The 19564-nt window shown below is 44.7% G+C and overlaps 1 protein-coding gene across 1 annotated transcript in view; it reads right to left on the reverse strand.

Annotated features, from left to right (window-relative positions):
- Window positions 1-8922: 8922 nt before the first annotated feature.
- LOC310787772 (voltage-gated potassium channel KCNC1-like) overlaps window positions 8923-19564 on the reverse strand; it is a gene marked incomplete at its 3' end in the record, with an annotated part of 162222 nt that continues 151580 nt past the window's right edge. Inside the window, exon 5 of the mRNA XM_083649259.1 lies at window positions 8923-9074. Coding sequence (XP_083505385.1) covers window positions 8923-9074 — 152 coding nt within the window. The remainder of the gene's footprint in view (window positions 9075-19564) is intronic.

Here is a 19564-nt window from a genome sequence, read left to right on the forward strand (position 1 = left end):
ATAGAAAGTATCTGCCAACACTATTTGACCCAGGTGTGGGCTAAAGCAAAGCATATAGAAATTATCTGCCAACACTATTTGACCCAGGTGTGGGCTAAAGCAAAGCGTATAGAAAGTATCTGCCAACACTATTTGACCCAGGTGTGGGCTAAATCAAACTGTATAGAAAGTATCTGCCATCACTATTTGACCCAGGTGTGGGCTAAAGCAAAGCATATAGAAAGTATCTGCCAACACTATTTGACCCAGGTGTGGGCTAAATCAAAGCATATAGAAAGTATCTGCCAACACTATTTGACCCAGGTGTGGGCTAAAGCAAAGCGTATAGAAAGTATCTGCCATCACTATTTGACCCAGGTGTGGGCTAAAGCAAAGCATATAGAAAGTATCTGCCAACACTATTTGACCCAGGTGTGGGCAGGGGCGGACTGGGATTATAATTCAGGCCGGGCATTAGATACCAAGCAGGCCAGGCCGATACGGGCCGACGCGCGTGAAAAAGTTTGGGCCATTTGAAGCCCAATTTGGGCCATTTGAAGCCCAATTTGAGCCGCTTGAAGCTCAATTTGGGTCGTTTAAAGCCAGATTTGGGCCATTTGAAGCCCAATTTGGGCCGTTTGAAGCCAGATTTGGGCCGTTTGAAGCCCAAATTGGGCCGTTTGAAGCCCAATTTGGGCAGAGTCCAATTTTACAATGAGATGCACCCACTTTACCCCTGAATAAAGTAATAAAACCACTAGTAAACCAGTAGGCGGCGCCTGGCCTGCTGTTCAGTGAGTGGCCTGACTGGATGCACACATTTTTTTTTTCTTTTGCAGGCCAGGCCACCGGGCATTTGGCCGACGTGCCCGATTATGCAGTCCGCGCCTGGGTGTGGGATAAAGCAAAGCGTATAGAAAGTATCTGCCAACACTATTTGACCCAGGTGTGGGCTAAAGCAAAGCATATAGAAAGTATCTGCCAACACTATTTGACCCAGGTGTGGGCTAAAGCAAACTGTATAGAAAGTATCTGCCACCACTATTTGACCCAGGTGTGGCACACACAGAGGCTACATGGAAGAGAAAGGAATGCTACAGGAGAAGACACAGCGAGCCACATGAAAGGAAAACACACAGAACACAAAACAAAATGTCAGATGAACACAGGGCCACGCACAGTGAGGACGACACAAGAAGCAACAGACAGCGCACAGGGACAACAGCCAGGTACAGGACACATTCTTACATGAGAAGTGACTTTTGCTTCTTTTCCTCCTCCTCATCACACTTTCTTTTCTTCCCCACACTCTCCTCCATCTCATCCCTCCGATGCTCCTTTGTTGACAATCCACTCCTCAGAACACATCATGTCATAGCACATAGCACCATGTACAATACATCAGTTGAGTCTCTCTTTTTTAATGTCCATTCCTGTCTTCCTCCTTGATCAAATCCATTGTAAGGACAATATGTTTCTCCATTTCATGTTTTGGTGGTCTTTGCCATCATGGACATTGGCAGGGAGCCGAGAGGTGGGGGGTGGGGGGGGTGGTGAGGGGGTGGGGGGGGCGTACAGATATTGACAAAGGAAGAACCAAACAAACAAACAAACAAAACGAGGAGATGAAACACACCTCAGAGGAGAAGACAGGAAGTACAGTCGGACACAGGAAGTACAGTGGAAGCACAGGGAGTACAGTGGAAAGACAGGAAGTACAATCAGACACAGGAAGTGCAGTCGGATACAGGAAGTTCAGTCGGACATACAGGAAACCAAATTGCATTTCGGGGGATGGGGGCGGAGTCTGAATCTCTCCCTTCCCTCATACATACAGTGCATCTTTCAGGAAACATGGATGAAGGAGATAGAGCAGAAAGAGAGATACCTGAGTTGTGAATGGCGTGAAAAATTGGGAAGGAGGGGCGGAAGGTAAAGACCTCCAAGAATGAATACATTTTTATAGGTTTTATTTTTATTTTATTTTGAAGGATGCCGCCGCAATGTGACGTATTGCAACTTCCCCAATGATGGGGTATTTGGGCAAGAAGGCATGTTTTGTATCATTACAATATCTGTAATATATTATGCAGATGGGCAGCCGTTACCTTGTCTTCATGTTTTCCTGCGCCGCCAGCTGTGCAGTTTGTTCCAGGCACTTCCGTGAAACGCGTCATTCTGGACGCGGGAAGCGAACAGCTGTTCTGCTCGAGGGCGGCTGTTCCCAACTACAGATTGTTTAGTTTGATGTTTTCCGTATGCGCACATCCACCGAGAATCACATGGAGAGCCTTAATGAGCCTTAACAACCCATGCCACCCATGGGGCGGAGTTTCTGCAGGCAGACGAAAAGGAATTTCTCAATGTAGCAAACATATAGAGAAGGTGAGCAATGTCCGTCTGCTTTATATTATGGAGATTATAATGATGCAAAGCGGGTTGAACATCGGCAAAACGTTCCTTTAACAGGCTCCGAACGAGCTCTGATACACATGCTCCATCGGGAGTTTGACACAATGAAAAGATGTTGGATAGGAGCGATCCTCATATCCTCATGTCCCCCCCCCCCCCCCCCCCCTGCGTTATCACATTACGGAGACATCCTCCTGTTGAGGTCATCACTGTTTGAAGACACGGGGAGAAGGACAGAAGCGGACAGGACATGGTGGAGCGACACGGTGGAGGTGCGATGGATAGTGGAGGAAGAGAGTAGATGATGGTGGAAGTGGGGGACAGATAAGGGGGAAAGGATGGAGAGAAGGGACTTTGGCGAGGAGGTATCTTGGGCTCTTGCGGAAGAGGATTTCATATTGAAGGGCAAAGATGGAAGAAGCTGGATTTTTTTGTTTTTGTTTTTTCATTTCTTTTCATAGCATTAGTTCACAGTTACTGCTTCTTTTTGCATATATCTGATAAGCGCGGGGCTTTCAGAACAGTTCTCTGTGAAGAGAGAAACAAAGGAAACAAAAACCAATCATAAGCTAAGATTGTTAATACGTTTCTCTTATCATAAGTCTCTCAAGGTCGATAAGAAAGCAGCTATACAAGACCTCATATAAATTGAACCCCTCCCCCATCCTGCAAAAATAAAATTTCCCGCCCCGCCCTGTTACAGTACCTAACTGGTCCATTTCGACCAATAGCATCGTAGCATTTCGGCATGCATAATGTCAGCCCCTCCCACCTCTCGTACCCCGGAGAGGTGAAGATTTTTTTTTGTCCTGCATGCTGTTAGTGCATATGTATGCGTATAAAAACACATCCATACACACTCTTAGTAGTAGTCTAAGTTGTTATATACACATTCATTAAGCTTGAGACTAAAATCTTATCAAATCGTGACTTCTCACATTACGGAATTTCTCATATCAATTTCCTTATTGCTTGCAATGGGAACCCATGCAGATTCATCTACAACGCAAACTTTACATATTATGTACATCGAACACAAGCGACCAATCAGCAACGGCCTGAGGGGGAAACCTATGGATACACACTCAAACAACCAGACGTAACAACTGGGGCTAAGGACAATATGGAGGGAGAGATGGGGAGAAAATGATAGAAAGATGTTTTGGTCGAGGGAGTGGAGCGTGTGTGCGTGTGTCTATGTATGTGTGTGTGTGTGTGTGTGTGTGTGTGTGTGTGTAGGACACGAGGGTTGTCATGTCCAACTAACTGGGCTCCAGTTCAAAGGAGCCAGTGGATTTAAACCACACAAATCGTTCATTTATACACGAATCAAGATCCAGGTCACCTCTCGAATGGAGCGAGGCGAACCGGAAACTGACTCCGACCCTGAGCATGAGGTGCAATTAGAAACAGGAAACATGTATGACCCAGAGGATCTGAGTCCATTCCATGTTTTCAAGCTGCCACGAAAAGAGCAAACATCTATGACATGTGAAAATACTTTTTTTTCTTGTTGCATTAACTCAAGTCAAAATCATCGTTCTCCCCATTTTGTACTCTCACCTCCCGACGGTCTCCTGGATTCTTTGACAGGAGGCAGAAGCTAACCTGACGCTGCCAGATAGAATCCAGTTGGCTTGCAAGGTTAGGCAGAAGCATAAGAGCCAAGAAATGCCGTATCAATCTTTAATGGTGTGACGGAACTTCTTCCGAAAAGGAATCCCAAACTCGCTTTTTTATGACTTTTTTGTGCGTGTGTTTTTGCCAATATTCAGGAGACAAATGTGAACTTTCAGGAGTTAGTGTGCCTGCACCCTGTCGAGAGGGTCTTGTCCATGTGAGAAGGACTGTCGAGAGGGTCTTGTCCATGTGAGAAGGACGACTGTATCGAAACGAGGTGCTTGTTCATTGAGCAGATGCTATTTCTCCTTCGGGAGTCAAATGCAAATCGACGGGAATATTTTCAGTTGGCCCTCTGCGCCCTCTGCTGGTGAGAGTACGGAGGGCGAGAGCGAGAAATGAGGAGAAGGGATTCAAAACTGAAGCTTGAAACTGAACTAAGAGAGCTCCAGAGACACAGAATGACTCTAACAATAACAGTAGTAGTTCTGAAATTATAAACAACACCAAACATGTTGCGACATTTGAGGAGAAAACCGAAAAGCAAATAACACCGACAGTTAGAAAAGAACATGTGAAAACATTGAGAATAGAGAAGTGACTGATCTCACATGATCATCTGATCATATATTGCTAACAATCAAAACCAAAACAACACTATGTAATTATGCATAATTAAAATAAATATGGGTAAGCAAAAGATAATTTGCCCTTCCTTTTTGTCAATCATGCATCTTAGTACAGAGGTAGATGCAGGTCTGGGCACACACTTTGACACACACACACACACACACACGCGCGTGCACACACGCGTGCATACACACCCCACAAATCCGCGCGCGCACTCGTCCCTGTGTGCCGCAGATACACAAACACAACATATCTCAACAGAAATACATAGATCAAAAATACAGCAGTATATTTATCTACATTGCATATTTCTATCTCCGTATGTTGTCTTTGTCGCTTTGCTCTCTTCTGCCGGTGTGGTGGGTGGCGTGTGGTCGGCGCCCCGTCGTTGCTGTTGACTCTCCTACCACGGGCTGTCACTCCAGTAGCCGTTCACCGTGCCCCCTACTGAGCGGCCGCCGCCCGAGGCGGAGGACGGAAGAGGAGGGAGGAAGGGTCGGGGAAGAGGGGGGAAGGAGAAAGAGAAGCCGACAGGGAGAAAACTAAAAAACGTTGCCATTGGAATGTCACCCTGGAGGCAGTGCGAGTAGTAATGGTGGTGATGGTTAGTGGTGGTGGTGGCGGCGATGGTGAGATGGAGTCAGAGTCAGAGGGAAACGGATTGTCGCTGCTCTCTAGTCCAGAACTTTTTCGCAATCTCAATTTTTCCCTCCTTGACGAGTAACAAAAACCTGAAACCAAATCGGTGGTGAAGTCGGACATCTGCTCGTGAAAAGTAGGAGACTGAACTGACCAACTGCTATTGTCTGATCTTTGATGTCATGTGATGTCACCACCTGTTTGTTGTACTCTATAGAAGGTGATGTCACCACCTGTTGTACTCTATAGAAGGTGATATCACTATCTGTTGTACTCTATAGAAGGTGATATCACTATCTGTTGTACTCTATAGAAGGTGATATCACTATCTGTTGTACTCTATAGAAGGTGATATCACTACCTGTTGTACTCTATAGAAGGTGATATCACCACCTGTTGTACTCTATAGAAGGTGATATCACTATCTGTTGTACTCTATAGAAGGTGATATCACTACCTGTTGTACTCTATAGAAGGTGATATCACTACCTGTTGTACTCTATAGAAGGTGATATCACCACCTGTTGTACTCTATAGAAGGTGATATCACCACCTGTTGTACTCTATAGAAGGTGATATCACCACCTGTTGTACTCTATAGAAGGTGATATCACCACCTGTTGTACTCTATAGAAGGTGATATCACTACCTGTTGTACTCTATAGAAGGTGATATCACTACCTGTTGTACTCTATAGAAGGTGATATCACTATATCACTACCTGTTGTACTCTATAGAAGGTGATATCACTATCTGTTGTACTCTATAGAAGGTGATATCACTATCTGTTGTACTCTATAGAAGGTGATATCACTATATCACTACCTGTTGTACTCTATAGAAGGTGATATCACTACCTGTTGTACTCTATAGAAGGTGATATCACTACCTGTTGTACTCTATAGAAGGTGATATCACTATATCACTACCTGTTGTACTCTATAGAAGGTGATGTCACTACCTGTTGTACTTTATAGAAGGTGATATCACTACCTGTTGTACTCTATAGAAGGTGATATCACTACCTGTTGTACTCTATAGAAGGTGATATCACTATATCACTACCTGTTGTACTCTATAGAAGGTGATATCACTACCTGTTGTACTCTATAGAAGGTGATATCACCACCTGTTGTACTCTATAGAAGGTGATATCACTACCTGTTGTACTCTATAGAAGGTGATATCACTACCTGTTGTACTCTATAGAAGGTGATATCACTATCTGTTGTACTCTATAGAAGGTGATATCACTACCTGTTGTACTCTATAGAAGGTGATATCACCACCTGTTGTACTCTATAGAAGGTGATATCACTACCTGTTGTACTCTATAGAAGGTGATATCACCACCTGTTGTACTCTATAGAAGGTGATATCACTACCTGTTGTACTCTATATAAGGTGATATCACCACCTGTTGTACTCTATAGAAGGTGATATCACCACCTGTTGTACTCTATAGAAGGTGATATCACCACCTGTTTTACTCTATAGAAGGTGATGTCACCACCTGTTGTACTCTATAGAAGGTGATATCACCACCTGTTGTACTCTATAAGGTGATATCACTACCTGTTGTACTCTATAGAAGGTGATATCACTACCTATAGAAGGTGATATCACTACCTATAGAAGGTGATATCACTACCTATAGAAGGTGATATCACCACCTGTTGTACTCTATAGAAGGTGATTTCACCTGTCAAAAAGTCCAGCCAATAGCAGATGGCCAGTGCAGCACCCTACTGTTCACCAGTATATGTCAGATTTCAAGTCTTGGGGTTTAAAGACACTCAATGTCCCAAATCCCTTAAAGCGTGTGTTCGCTCTACGACTATATAAAACCACTCCCCTCGCCCAAAAAGCAAAAGAAAAGAATCATCATCCCATTCTCAAAGAGAAAGCTTGACATTGGACATTGCAGCTCAGTGTTTTACCGAGAGCTCGGGTGAAAGAGGACGAAGAAGGAGTGAGGAGAGAAAAGCTCGTCAAAAATGGGACCATCGGGGGCCACCTTTGAGCACGATGACGTCTAGACACTGGAGGTCTGGGTGAGGTCAAAGTTCACAGCTCAGGGTTCCATATGTGTGTTCGCCTGCTAGTGAGCGGCTTTCGTCTATTAACGTGTATAAAATGTGATTCATGCACCTGCGTACAAGAGTTCTGCAACGTTAGTCTAGGGACTGCTAGCTCACTATAGGCAGCCAACTCTGGGCAGACTCTCCCATTGGATGTCTCTACCTCTTTTCCATTCCCTGATTGGACAATTGTAATTATTTTGCCTCCCCCATTAACATCCCCACTCCACCCTAACAGAGACGCACCAACATCGACCACTTTTTTTAAAGCCTATTCCACTCTGTCCACTTGATCAAAAATAGTTGGTGTGCCGTAGTAACGTTACCTCTGAGACTTAACTCTTCATTGAAGCTGTTAGTAAAGCGTTTGCTGATGTCTGGACCAGCTCTGCTTCCATGCGCTTCTACAAATGTCAGTAATGATCATGTATTATGGAGGTTAGAGGCCTACTGGACAATCGGACGTAACTCCCCCTCTCCTCGGATGCATATCTAAGGAAACATGTTGGACAGTGTGTGTGACTGTGTCGATATGCGTGCCAGGTTTGTTGGGTCTGTGAGAGAGAGTTTGCGTGTGCGTTTCATCCAAATTGTAACACAACAAACAAGTGAACAACGTCAAAAGTGGGATACTCTATTGTCTACAGTCTACATGGCTCATCTTTTTTTTTAAAGGTGCAGAGGTGCTACAGTTTTGGATATTTCCTTTTCAAAGATATGCTTTCGATTTATACGTGTAAAAAAGTTCTTAACATTTTTTTTAATGTCTTCTATGCGTAGGTATATTATGTAACTAATTGGCCTTTATTTTTGATTTTCACAATTTTCATGAGTAAAAACATGCATACTGCAGTTTGAGTGTGTTTGTGCACGTGTGTGTGTGTGTGTGTGTGTGTGTGTGTGTAGGTGTGTGTGTGTGTGTGAGACAAGCTACACTTTTGAGACTTACTGTGTATTAGAAAAAGTACCATATACCTATTCTTAAGTATCACTCTTTAAGCATCGAAGTGCAAGTGCAGTCGACACACAGGCAAAACGTAGCACAGGGAAACCTAGAGATAAACTAAGTTAACTATCATATCAGCCTAAACTAATGACCTATACTCAGTCCCTGTTAGTAAGGCAGGTGTGTGAGTGTGTTTGTGTGTGTGTGTGTGTGTGTGTGTTTGTGTATTATACTTCGGTGTATTACACAAAGTATGTATGGTTGGTTATGGTAAAGCATCTATCTGGGCTTAATCGGTAAGGTTTTGCTATTCTGCATTTTAATTTAGCGGGGTACTCTTCCGACAAGACAGCACCCTCTAGTGCCTACACCCAGAATCACTGTCATTTGTCGTCATTATTATCATTATAAAACATGTAAGGTAATGGTGACTGAATGAAAGAGCAGCTGGGATGAATACAAAGTCTTTGAGACACTCCGTCCATGTCGATGCCGTTGCCACCGTCGTTTTTGTTTCTTCCTGATGTTTCCCCCGTTCCCAGAAATGTTATTTTATATTTTATCATTGCTGTTGTTGTTGTTGCTGTTGTTGTTGTTGATATTGCGGTTGCTATGCTACAAGATGGAGGGGATGGGGGAGTGGCATCGCCTGAGGCCAGGCGGCTCGAATGGCTCGAAGGTGGAGTTGGTGATGGGGGTGAGCCGCAGCGGGGCGCCTGTCATGCCCGAGATGTTATTGAGGCTGCGTGACTTCTCATAGCCCGTGGCTACACACACACAAACACACAACACACACACACACACGCACAACACACACGCATGCACGCACGCATGCACACACACACACACACACACACACACACACACGCACGCACGCACGCGCGCGCACGCACGCACGCACACGCACACGCACACACACACGCACACACACACCCACACACACACGCACGCACACACACACACACACACACACACACACACACACACACACACCCACACACACACACACACACACACACACACAGGTTAGAGCAGCATTATGGAGGGGACATGAATAGATTATGAGGGTGAGGAAGAGTGAGGATTGAGAAGGGTCAAATAGTAGTAAGATAAGGTGAGACAAAATGTTAGGCGTGTGTTTATGGAAGGAAATGCAATGTTGTTATTTTATGATATGATGTTATGTTATTTTATGTTATGATGTCATGTTATTTTATGTTATGATGTGTTATTTTATGTTATGATGTCATGTTATTTTATGTTATGATGTTATGTTATGTTATTTTATGTTATGATGTTATGATATTTTATGTTATGTCGTGATGTTATGATTTGTTATGATTTGTTATGTCATGATGTTATGATATACAGTGTTGCATGTCAGAAATAGCAAAGATAAAGCATTTGTTACAATCACAAGCATTTGTAAATAAAAAAAAGAAAAAAAAAGAAAAAAAAGAAAGTAAAATAAAATAAAATAAAATAAAATAAAATAAAATAAAATGTAAATTAAATTAAATAAAAACAAAGAAATAAAGAAAAACAGCCGGAACCAAGTAAAATATTTAGACCATAGGAGGAAGTTGGATAAAGGACAGACAGACAGACAGACAGACAGACAGACAGACAGACAGACAGACAGACAGACACACACACACACACACACACACACACACACACACACACACACACACACACACACACACACACACACACACACACACGGACAAACACAGACAGACAGACAGACAGACAGACAGACAGACAGACAGACAGACAGACACACACACACACACACACACACACACACACACACGGACAAACACAGACAGACAGACAGACAGACAGACAGACAGACAGACAGACAGACAGACAGACAGACAGACAGGACAAAACAGGAATGGGTTACGAAAATCAGTTCATCACTTGGATTTTTGCCACAACATCACTTAGACACCTAGTGGTGGCGCTCAGCAGCACCAACATACACTGTGTAGTAAGGGAAGGGGTGCTAGTCCACTGGATATGTACAAAAGTCCCTTTTATCTGTCCAATTTGAGACTTTGGTACTGAACCAACTCTGTCCAAATCCACTGGACTACCTGCTCTGAGGTTCCCAAAAGCACACACAGCAGCAAATACACTTTGTTCCAGAACAATTGGGAAACTCAGAGACTGATGGGTAAATCATCTGGAGCTGAGTGAACATGGTCCATATGACATGTACAGTAACGCTCTAGTTGACAAAAACTTTGGATCTCAGAATCCAGATGTTTTAGCCAGCCTATAGAGGAGAGACAACAGGCGGAGACGGTCAGTTAGACAGGAAGACAGACAGACAGACAGACAGACAGACGGACAGACACAAGGTTCCTGATGCCCAAACCAAAACTCCCCTACAGAATGATTTGGACCTGGTGAAGAGGGCAGGCTTCTTATGCAAAAACCACGTCTAATGTCTGTTTGCTCAAGAGCCGGGCTCAGTCATTGACACGGTCACAAGCCAAGTAACGGTCATTGAGTTAGAATGTTGGTGTTTTTGCAGCATGCATGCGTATGTGTATGACAGCTTCTGACAGCTTCACAAGGTCCAACAGTGTTGACTGCTTCCCCTCCACATTCACTCCTTTGTCTCCATCTCCCATACTCCACTCTTCCTCCTCCTCTCATCCTGCTTCAGAACCCTCCTCCTCCTCCTCCTCTCAGCCTGCTTCAGAACCCTCCTCCTCCTCCTCCTCTCATCCTGCTTCAGAACCCTCCTCCTCCTCCTCTCATCCTGCTTCAGAACCCTCCTCCTCCTCCTCTCATCCTGCTTCAGAACCCTCCTCCTCCTCCTCTCATCCTGCTTCAGAACCCTCCTCCTCCTCCTCCTCTCATCCTGCTTCAGAACCCTCCTCCTCCTCCTCCTCTCATCCTGTTTCAGAACCCTCCTCCTCCTCCTCTCATCCTGCTTCAGAACCCTCCTCCTCCTCCTCTCATCCTGCTTCAGAACCCTCCTCCTCCTCCTCCTCTCAGCCTGCTTCAGAACCCTCCTCCTCCTCCTCTCATCCTGCTTCAGAACCCTCCTCCTCCTCCTCCTCTCAGCCTGCTTCAGAACCCTCCTCCTCCTCCTCTCAGCCTGCTTCAGAACCCTCCTCCTCCTCCTCCTCCTCTCAGCCTGCTTCAGAACCCTCCTCCTCCTCTCAGCCTGCTTCAGAACCCTCCTCCTCCTCTCAGCCTGCTTCAGAACCCTCCTCCTCCTCCTCTCATCCTGCTTCAGAACCCTCCTCTTCCTCCTCTCAGCCTGCTTCAGAACCCTCATCCTCCTCCTCCTCTCATCCTGCTTCAGAACCCTCCTCCTCCTCTCAGCCTGCTTCAGAACCCTCCTCCTCCTCCTCCTCTCATCCTGCTTCAGAACCCTCCTCCTCCTCCTCCTCTCATCCTGCTTCAGAACCCTCCTCCTCCTCCTCCTCTCAGCCTGCTTCAGAACCCTCCTCCTCCTCCTCTCATCCTGCTTCAGAACCCTCCTCCTTCTCCTCCTCAGCCTGCTTCAGAACCCTCCTCCTCCTCTCAGCCTGCTTCAGAACCCTCCTCCTCCTCCTCCTCTCAGCCTGCTTCAGAACCCTCCTCCTCCTCTCAGCCTGCTTCAGAACCCTCCTCCTCCTCTCAGCCTGCTTCAGAACCCTCCTCCTCCTCTCAGCCTGCTTCAGAACCCTCCTCCTCCTCCTCCTCTCATCCTGCTTCAGAACCCTCCTCCTCCTCCTCTCATCCTGCTTCAGAACCCTCCTCCTTCTCCTCCTCAGCCTGCTTCAGAACCCTCCTCCTCCTCTCATCCTGCTTCAGAACCCTCCTCCTCCTCCTCTCAGCCTGCTTCAGAACCCTCCTCCTCCTCTCAGCCTGCTTCAGAACCCTCCTCCTTCTCCTCCTCAGCCTGCTTCAGAACCCTCCTCCTCCTCTCAGCCTGCTTCAGAACCCTCCTCCTCCTCTCATCCTGCTCCAGAACCCTCCTCCTTCTCCTCCTCAGCCTGCTTCAGAACCCTCCTCCTCCTCCTCTCAGCCTGCTTCAGAACCCTCCTTCTCCTCTCAGCCTGCTTCAGAACCCTCCTCCTCCTCTCAGCCTGCTTCAGAACCCTCCTTCTCCTCTCAGCCTGCTTCAGAACCCTCCTCCTCCTCTCATCCTGCTTCAGAACCCTCCTCCTCCTCCTCTCAGCCTGCTTCAGAACCCTCCTTCTTTGATACTGACTTGTCAGTAACTAGCGTGAGCTTCTTTTGTACTTTTGTTTTTGCGTGAACAAATTCAATTCTCTTGTTTTTATAGTGATGATGATATAGACATCTGCAGCTATAGAGAGATTGTAATTTGGTGTTACATTCCCATTTTATTCCTGAGTATTCGCAAAAATAATATTTAACCCTAACCCTAAATTCATATCTAATTACAGGGTTCACTGAGTAAACAAATCTTTGTTCAGCCTTAAAACCATGTTTGAAGGTGACATACTGGCATCCCTCGTTTAAATGACGTTAATCATTTTTTGAGTGGAAAAATGTCTGAAAGTGCAAATCACTGCGTGAATGCAGCCAGTAGGGGCAACAGAGGGGGCCATACTGCTATGGGCTCTACAGGGGGTGCCATACTGCGATGGGCTCAACAGGCTTTGCCACTGCAAAGCATAGTAATGTTGGTTTGACAAATCTGTCCTGACTGTTTTTACAATGCTCAGTCAGCGGTCAGCCAGAGAATATAACACCCTCCCGTCCCCACTCTTATTATTAATTATTAAAGAGCCAAACTTTACCCAGAGTTTGTGAAAACTCCACTGCTTGTGTCTCACATAGCAAACCTGAGTCACAGCGAAATAACAGCCTTCACTGATACCGCTTCCCAGAAAGAACAAGAAAAGAATAAAACTATTTGGCAGGCGAGCAGGCGGCAGGGAGGCTGAAATATTTATGACATTTTACTTTGAGCGGTGGTACTTTCTTTGATTTATTTTTTACTTTTGAGTTCTGCAAAGTGAAAGCAGATTGGAGCAGGCTGAGATCGCTAACAGTTTTACAAACAGGAAGTGTCACTAGAAGGGTTCGAGTTCATGTGGGGTCAGGAATTATTGCCTTCCATCCTTTGTTTCACCTGCCCCTATTTTATGCTGTTCATTTCTCGTCCCTTCTGCTGTAGTGCGCATTGACACTAATTCAATCAGGGATGCAAAATGGTGCAAGGAGCCATAGGAGTGAATGAAGTTGGGAAGTCAGTCAGCCAGTCAAGTAATCAGGGCTGGGTTTCTTAAAATCACTACAGCAGTGAGATTTTGTTTGCTCAATTGCTCCATTGACTTAAAATGGAATCAAGTTTATTTTCCTGTTGAGGTCAAATGCAATAAAGTTGATCTCGATGGTAAAGCATTTGTTTTAGTGTTGAATTAAAATGGAATAAAGTTGATCATAATCGTATGGTTTTGTTTTGCCCATTGAATTAAAATGGAATAAAGATTAACGTAATGGTAACATTTTGTTGTTGCCATTTAATTACAATGGAATGGCAATGGTATAAAGTTCCCAACTGTCATGGTCCTGTTGAATTTCAATGGAATAGAGCTGACCTCAGTGCTGTGCTACTTTCAGGAAACACAGTGCAACATACACCATCTGACACAAACAAGGCAGCAAAGTCGTCTGTGTCTTAAGACACAAACAAGGCAGCAAAGTAGTCAGTGTCTTAAGAGTAGGAATGCAAAGTAGTCTGTGTCTTAAGAGTAGGAATGCAAAGTAGTCTGTGTCTTAAGAGTAGGAATGCAAAGTAGTCTGTGTCTTAAGAGTAGGAATGCAAAGTAGTCTGTGCCTTAAGAGTAGGAATGCAAAGTAGTATGTGTCTTAAGAGTAGGAATGCAAAGTAGTTTGTGTCTTAAGAGTAGGAATGCAAAGTAGTCTGTGTCTTAAGAGTAGAATGCAAAGTAGTCTGTGTCTTAAGAGTAGGAATGCAAAGTAGTCTGTGTCTTAAGAGTAGGAATGCAAAGTAGTCTGTGTCTTAAGAGTAGGAATGCAAAGTAGTCTGTGTCTTAAGAGTAGGAATGCAAAGTAGTCTGTGTCTTAAGAGTAGGAATGCTAATCTGGGAGCTGCTTTGGCTTTTAGGTGAAGAAAGGTCGAGCTGAATTCTGCAGTCCTACGTTGAGACACGGCCATTAAACAGCAAGTGGAGAGGTAACACTTTTCAAGAGGATGTGCCATTTTGGTTTTGGACATAGCCATGGCTGTACAGTAGTTTGGGACAACAAAAATCTTGCGTTGCTTTTCAAGGCAACATTTCATTATTGGCAATTTTGCTATGCATTCATGCTGCATTGAAAAGTCGCCCAAGAACAATGCTGACCCAAACTATGTTCACAAATGCATTTGGAATGACATCCTTTCTGAGAGGTTTGAAAACGTCCTCTCCAAATGGTACACAAACATACAGACATCGTCACCCCAACACATCTCCAGGGTGAAGCTACCCTTGATCACTGACCAGGAATCAGTTTTTGTACCTCCAGTGCTAAACTGTAAGGACAATATCAGCATTTTTCACATGTGGGGCTTTTGCAATTGTTGCATTCAAAGGACAAATCCACCCAGGATACTCTGTACTCTTGTGTATCATCAATCTGGGATGTCCAACCAGTTCCTGGTGTTATTTATATATACGTCTAGCAATGTACCCTTTTGTTGTGCACACTTTCCCTCAACTTGTCTACTTCCTCTTTAGGCAGTGAGTACCTGCATGTCTACTTCCTCTTTAGGCAGTGAGTACCTGAGTCCTGTGGCTGCATTGCACTCTGGTCTGTTGAGGCTGCTGTCAGTGGTGAAATTGTTCCCTCTGCCTCTTCTACAATGGATTTCCCCGTGTATGACTGTCGGTGTAAAATGGCGGCTCTAGAAAGAACCACTTGCTCTTAGTTGATGTTTTAGATGACATTTCCTGCTCTCACACTCTTTTTTTTAGCTGTGCTGGAAACATCTCAACGTGATGCCACATCTACCAAACAACCATCGGCCCAGAGATGCATCAGCAGTAGGCCTTTCCCTTTGGGCGCACCATGCCATGCCATTCCGCGCTGATTTCGGTTTCCATTGCAATTTTTTTATGTGCCAAGCCGTGCCGTGCTGCATTCGAGATGGACCTACTCCAGAGTTGGGCCAAAGCACGCCGGACCCGCCTCCAAGCGGGCTGCGGTGACGTCTCGCCGACCGCAGCCAACCCGTGACGACACCCCTTCTCCCGCTCAAACAGCTGTATTGCGAGCGAATGTAGGTTGCGATGCGAAACTCTCGTGTCTCCGTGCTGAGTGGAGAGAACAGAGAGAAAGGCGTTTTGAAAAAATCCTCTGTGTTCAGCTGTCAGTAGTTTTGTAGCTCCTAACTGAATCTCTGTGGTTTGAAGTTTAGTTTATCGCCGGTGTTTTGGTTTGTACTTTCAGATATCTGCTTTATTTTACCGTTTCCTGATCGCTCAGAGCCGTGTCATATGTTACTGCTGAGCTGATGAAAACATTTCCTGCTGCTACTGCTTAATAATAAAAGCTTTCCACTGACAAACTAACGGAAGGCCTTTTATTGTGAAGAACTTATATAGGAAATACAATGTTTATCCAACGTGGGCTGCCTCCGTGCGAGGCCAGCGTTTTGTATCGAAAACCCCGTACTCGCTGTTTCTTTTTCTTTCAGTGTTAAAGTGTTTAAGGGTAGATTTAGGAGCCCCTGCTCAGGGATCTGACGTTGTGCTCAGGCTCATAAGGGTCAAAAGTAAAAATCGATGTTTTAAAAGTGATCAGCAAAATCTTTAAGTATTTATTCTGCATCCCCCCGGGCCTTGAACTCACAACCTTTGCCACTAATGGCAAGTCATGATCTAGTTGACCTGAGAAGTAATTAATAATAATAATTGATTGGATTTATAGAACATCTTTCTAGATACTCAAAGTGCTTCACGTATCGGGGAGGTGTGGTGGGGGGGGGGGGGGGGGGGGTGCCAGAACGCTCGCCACACATCAGCTCTCAGAGTTGAGGACTGAAAGTTCCAATTAAGTACAAGTATAAGGCAGATAATAATAACACTGGCAAATACAAGGGGGCCCGGCCCATAACAAGTGAGGTGATGTCAGAACTGGCGTGATGTGATCTCTCTTTTTAGCACCCACATGTAAAAATCCTCATGTTGTCCTTTAACTATAGAGAGGCAAAGTGACCGCCTACTTCCTGCTTCAGCACTGTACCAGAGATTTTCATCCGCCATTTATTTCCCCATAGACATTTCGTAAAATGCTTATAAAAATAGTTTTACTTGTTCAAACCAAACGGTTCAGATATGTTTATAAACAGGGGAGACCTTTCACTCGGACCAAAAAGTAAAAAAGTTGCGGATTTAAAGAAAATATTTTTTCAATGTAATTTTTTAAAGTTTTGATCTGAGTGAAATGTTCTATGGTCTCTCCAGATTCTAAATATACAGTAGCTGGACCGTTTGGTTTGACAAAGTAACATGGTTTGACATTTTACTAAATGTCTATGGGGAAAATAAATGGCAGATAACATCTCTGGTACAGTGCTGAAGCAGGTGACGTTCCACTTTGGCTCTCTGTTAGTTTGGGAGTTTGCAATGCTGACAGAAAAGCATTAAAGGGCATCTGTACCTTGCACCATCATCACAAAGACTACAACAATAAACAACAACAAATCAATACGTACATAACAAAGTGACACCACAGTTTGAATTACTCCTCGACATATTTCAGGGAGCATTTGCCCTTGGCTGACTCTGGGATCAGTTTCAATTGTGCAGAAACTAAATTTGGATGTTGCATACAGAGGAGATGAAGCACTGATCTGAGACCAGCATCCAAGGGCAAACCCATCCAGAACTACTTCACTTCACACTTCCTGCTGTGGGAGAGCTGTCTGGGATTGGATTGGTTGAGAGGTCAGTTCGGGGCTGTGATTCACAGACAATATTCAGAGGAAGTGTACATGGGCAACGGACTATCTTTCATCATGTTTTTTTCCTCTCCTTTTCCATCCTTTTGCCAGTGAAGGCAACATTGCCCAGCTATATACTGTACATCATCACCATTAAATCTCCAGTCCTCCAGTATTGACTTTATTTGACTTGTGTTGTCTCTTTTAAAAGCATGTGACCCTGTCTTTTCCATCTGGAACTGAGGAATTTCAGGTCAAATGGATATTTGGACATTTAGAAATTGTTGTTGTTGTTGTTATTATTATTACTATTATATATTTTAAGTTCTTTTAAGTTCTGTTGTTGTATGTAACGGTAGAAGACTAATCCGGAGCAAGTTAGTCAGCTTTTGATAATGGGTTTGTATTGAAACAACTTTGAAACAGTGATGAATCAAAGCAGACCAACTTCAGGTTATTGTCACATAATTTGCACTAATGAAGCAGTGATACGACTTGTCCACTGTCCAATAAGAGCAGGAGCCACTCAATAAATCACCTGGAAGCACGTTTTCATTGAACCTGCAGGTAACAGCAACTGCATTTCAATGATGAAAACAACTCCTTTTCATTTGTTGTTTGTAGCACCCTGTGACTCCCCCCCCCCCCCCCCAGCAGCAATTTTCCCGGTTCAGTTCAGCTGGGGATGCAAAATGGCACAACGGAAAATCCTTAAAGACCCTGGAAACCTAACATAAATTTGCATTTTGAGTTCATCACACCACAGGAACCTATATGTTAATAAGCCACCAGCCAAATTTGAACGATGATGAACGTCGCAAAGTATATCAATTTAGGTTTGAAAGTCATGGAGAAACGAGCAGAAATCTCCGCTCTGTCTCCGTCTAGGATTGTGTGGACGTGTCGCATTGAACATTGAACCTGTGTGTGTGTGTGTGTGTGTGTGTGTGTGCGTGCGCGCGTGTGTGTCGTGCTGGCTCGCTGGCCCGACTACTTCCTCAAATTCTGGCCGAATCATGAGCGAGGCAGACCGCAGCAGACTCCGCCCTGGGACCGAACAGGTTAGAAATCAATGTTTTACCACATGGGTCAAGAAATGTGGTCTTGACACGGCTCAGTGTCGCCTACTTACTTTCATTTTCATTTCTCTCCCGGTCTCTCCAGCTCTGCTGAGACCCGATCAGACAAGTGAAAGGGGAGCGGTGCCTCGCTCAGAGACTCGGTCTGACTATGTTTTATAAATGTCAAATAAATCAAAAATAGCCCACCAACAGATACAAAAACATGAGCATAATGTTTAATGTGCAGACTTTTTGAAACACGCATTTAAAGAAACGCGATGTGTCTCTTCGCCTCCCTGGAGGTGAGGACCGTCTCCCCGAGTCGTTCCCTCAAATGCTGCCTGGCAGAGCAGCACTCTGACACGGCCGGCCCCATTCAGACAGAGTCCCAGCGGGCTGCGACTCGAGGGCACGGAGGTTTTGTAGAACGGACAACGGCAAGCTACTTTATGATTGGACCCGCCTGTTGACGTCAATGGGGCAGGCAGTTTGAAGTTTTAAGCACCGCCCAATTCAAATCCTGCCTCAAGAAAAATTGTAAACAGGGAAATGGTGATATTTAGGATTTGGTTTTAAACTAATCTCTCAAATTAGTCACATAAGACCCTCAATTACATAGTTAGAAGGTTTTGGTGGATTTCGGTTTCCAGGGTCTTTTTTGTGTGCTGATCATCTATGTTCTCATCACAACATGTCATCTTAGACTTCGAGTATAGTATAGTATATTATAGGCATTTGACTCAAGGTCCATGATGATGAAGATACTCAAGGCTTACGGTGTCCCTCCCACTATACTTCGGGACCAGAAGGACCATGTGTCATTATAGTAATACCGAGGGTGAGCCATAAATTAACATCTTGGAGAACGAGGCTGCCGGTACGACTCATGTAATGAGACACAAATGAGACATAAGTGCTGATAAAGAGTATTACTGCAACTTGCAATACTGTTGAAGCGCGCTGGCGGAGCTGCCATATTGGATTTTGAGGTCGGGGTTGGTGAGGCGCTCCCGAGATCGGGGGATGAAAATCCGAGGTCAGGTGACGTCACAGGGGGGCATTCCTGAACTTTGAACCGGGAGGTTCCTCCTTCCCAATACAAATGGGATGCGGAGATAGTACGGTCTAACCATGATGAGTCTGTGGTGCTAGATAGAACTTTGCTGTTATGACAGCATTGGCCAATGAGAAACACTCACTCAGCTACCACTTACAACTCAGGAGGCATTCTGGGTAATGGATACCGTAGCGACAGATCTGGGTC

Source organism: Poromitra crassiceps, assembly GCF_964638095.1.
Source record: "Poromitra crassiceps genome assembly, chromosome: 13".
NCBI lineage: Eukaryota > Metazoa > Chordata > Actinopteri > Beryciformes > Melamphaidae > Poromitra > Poromitra crassiceps.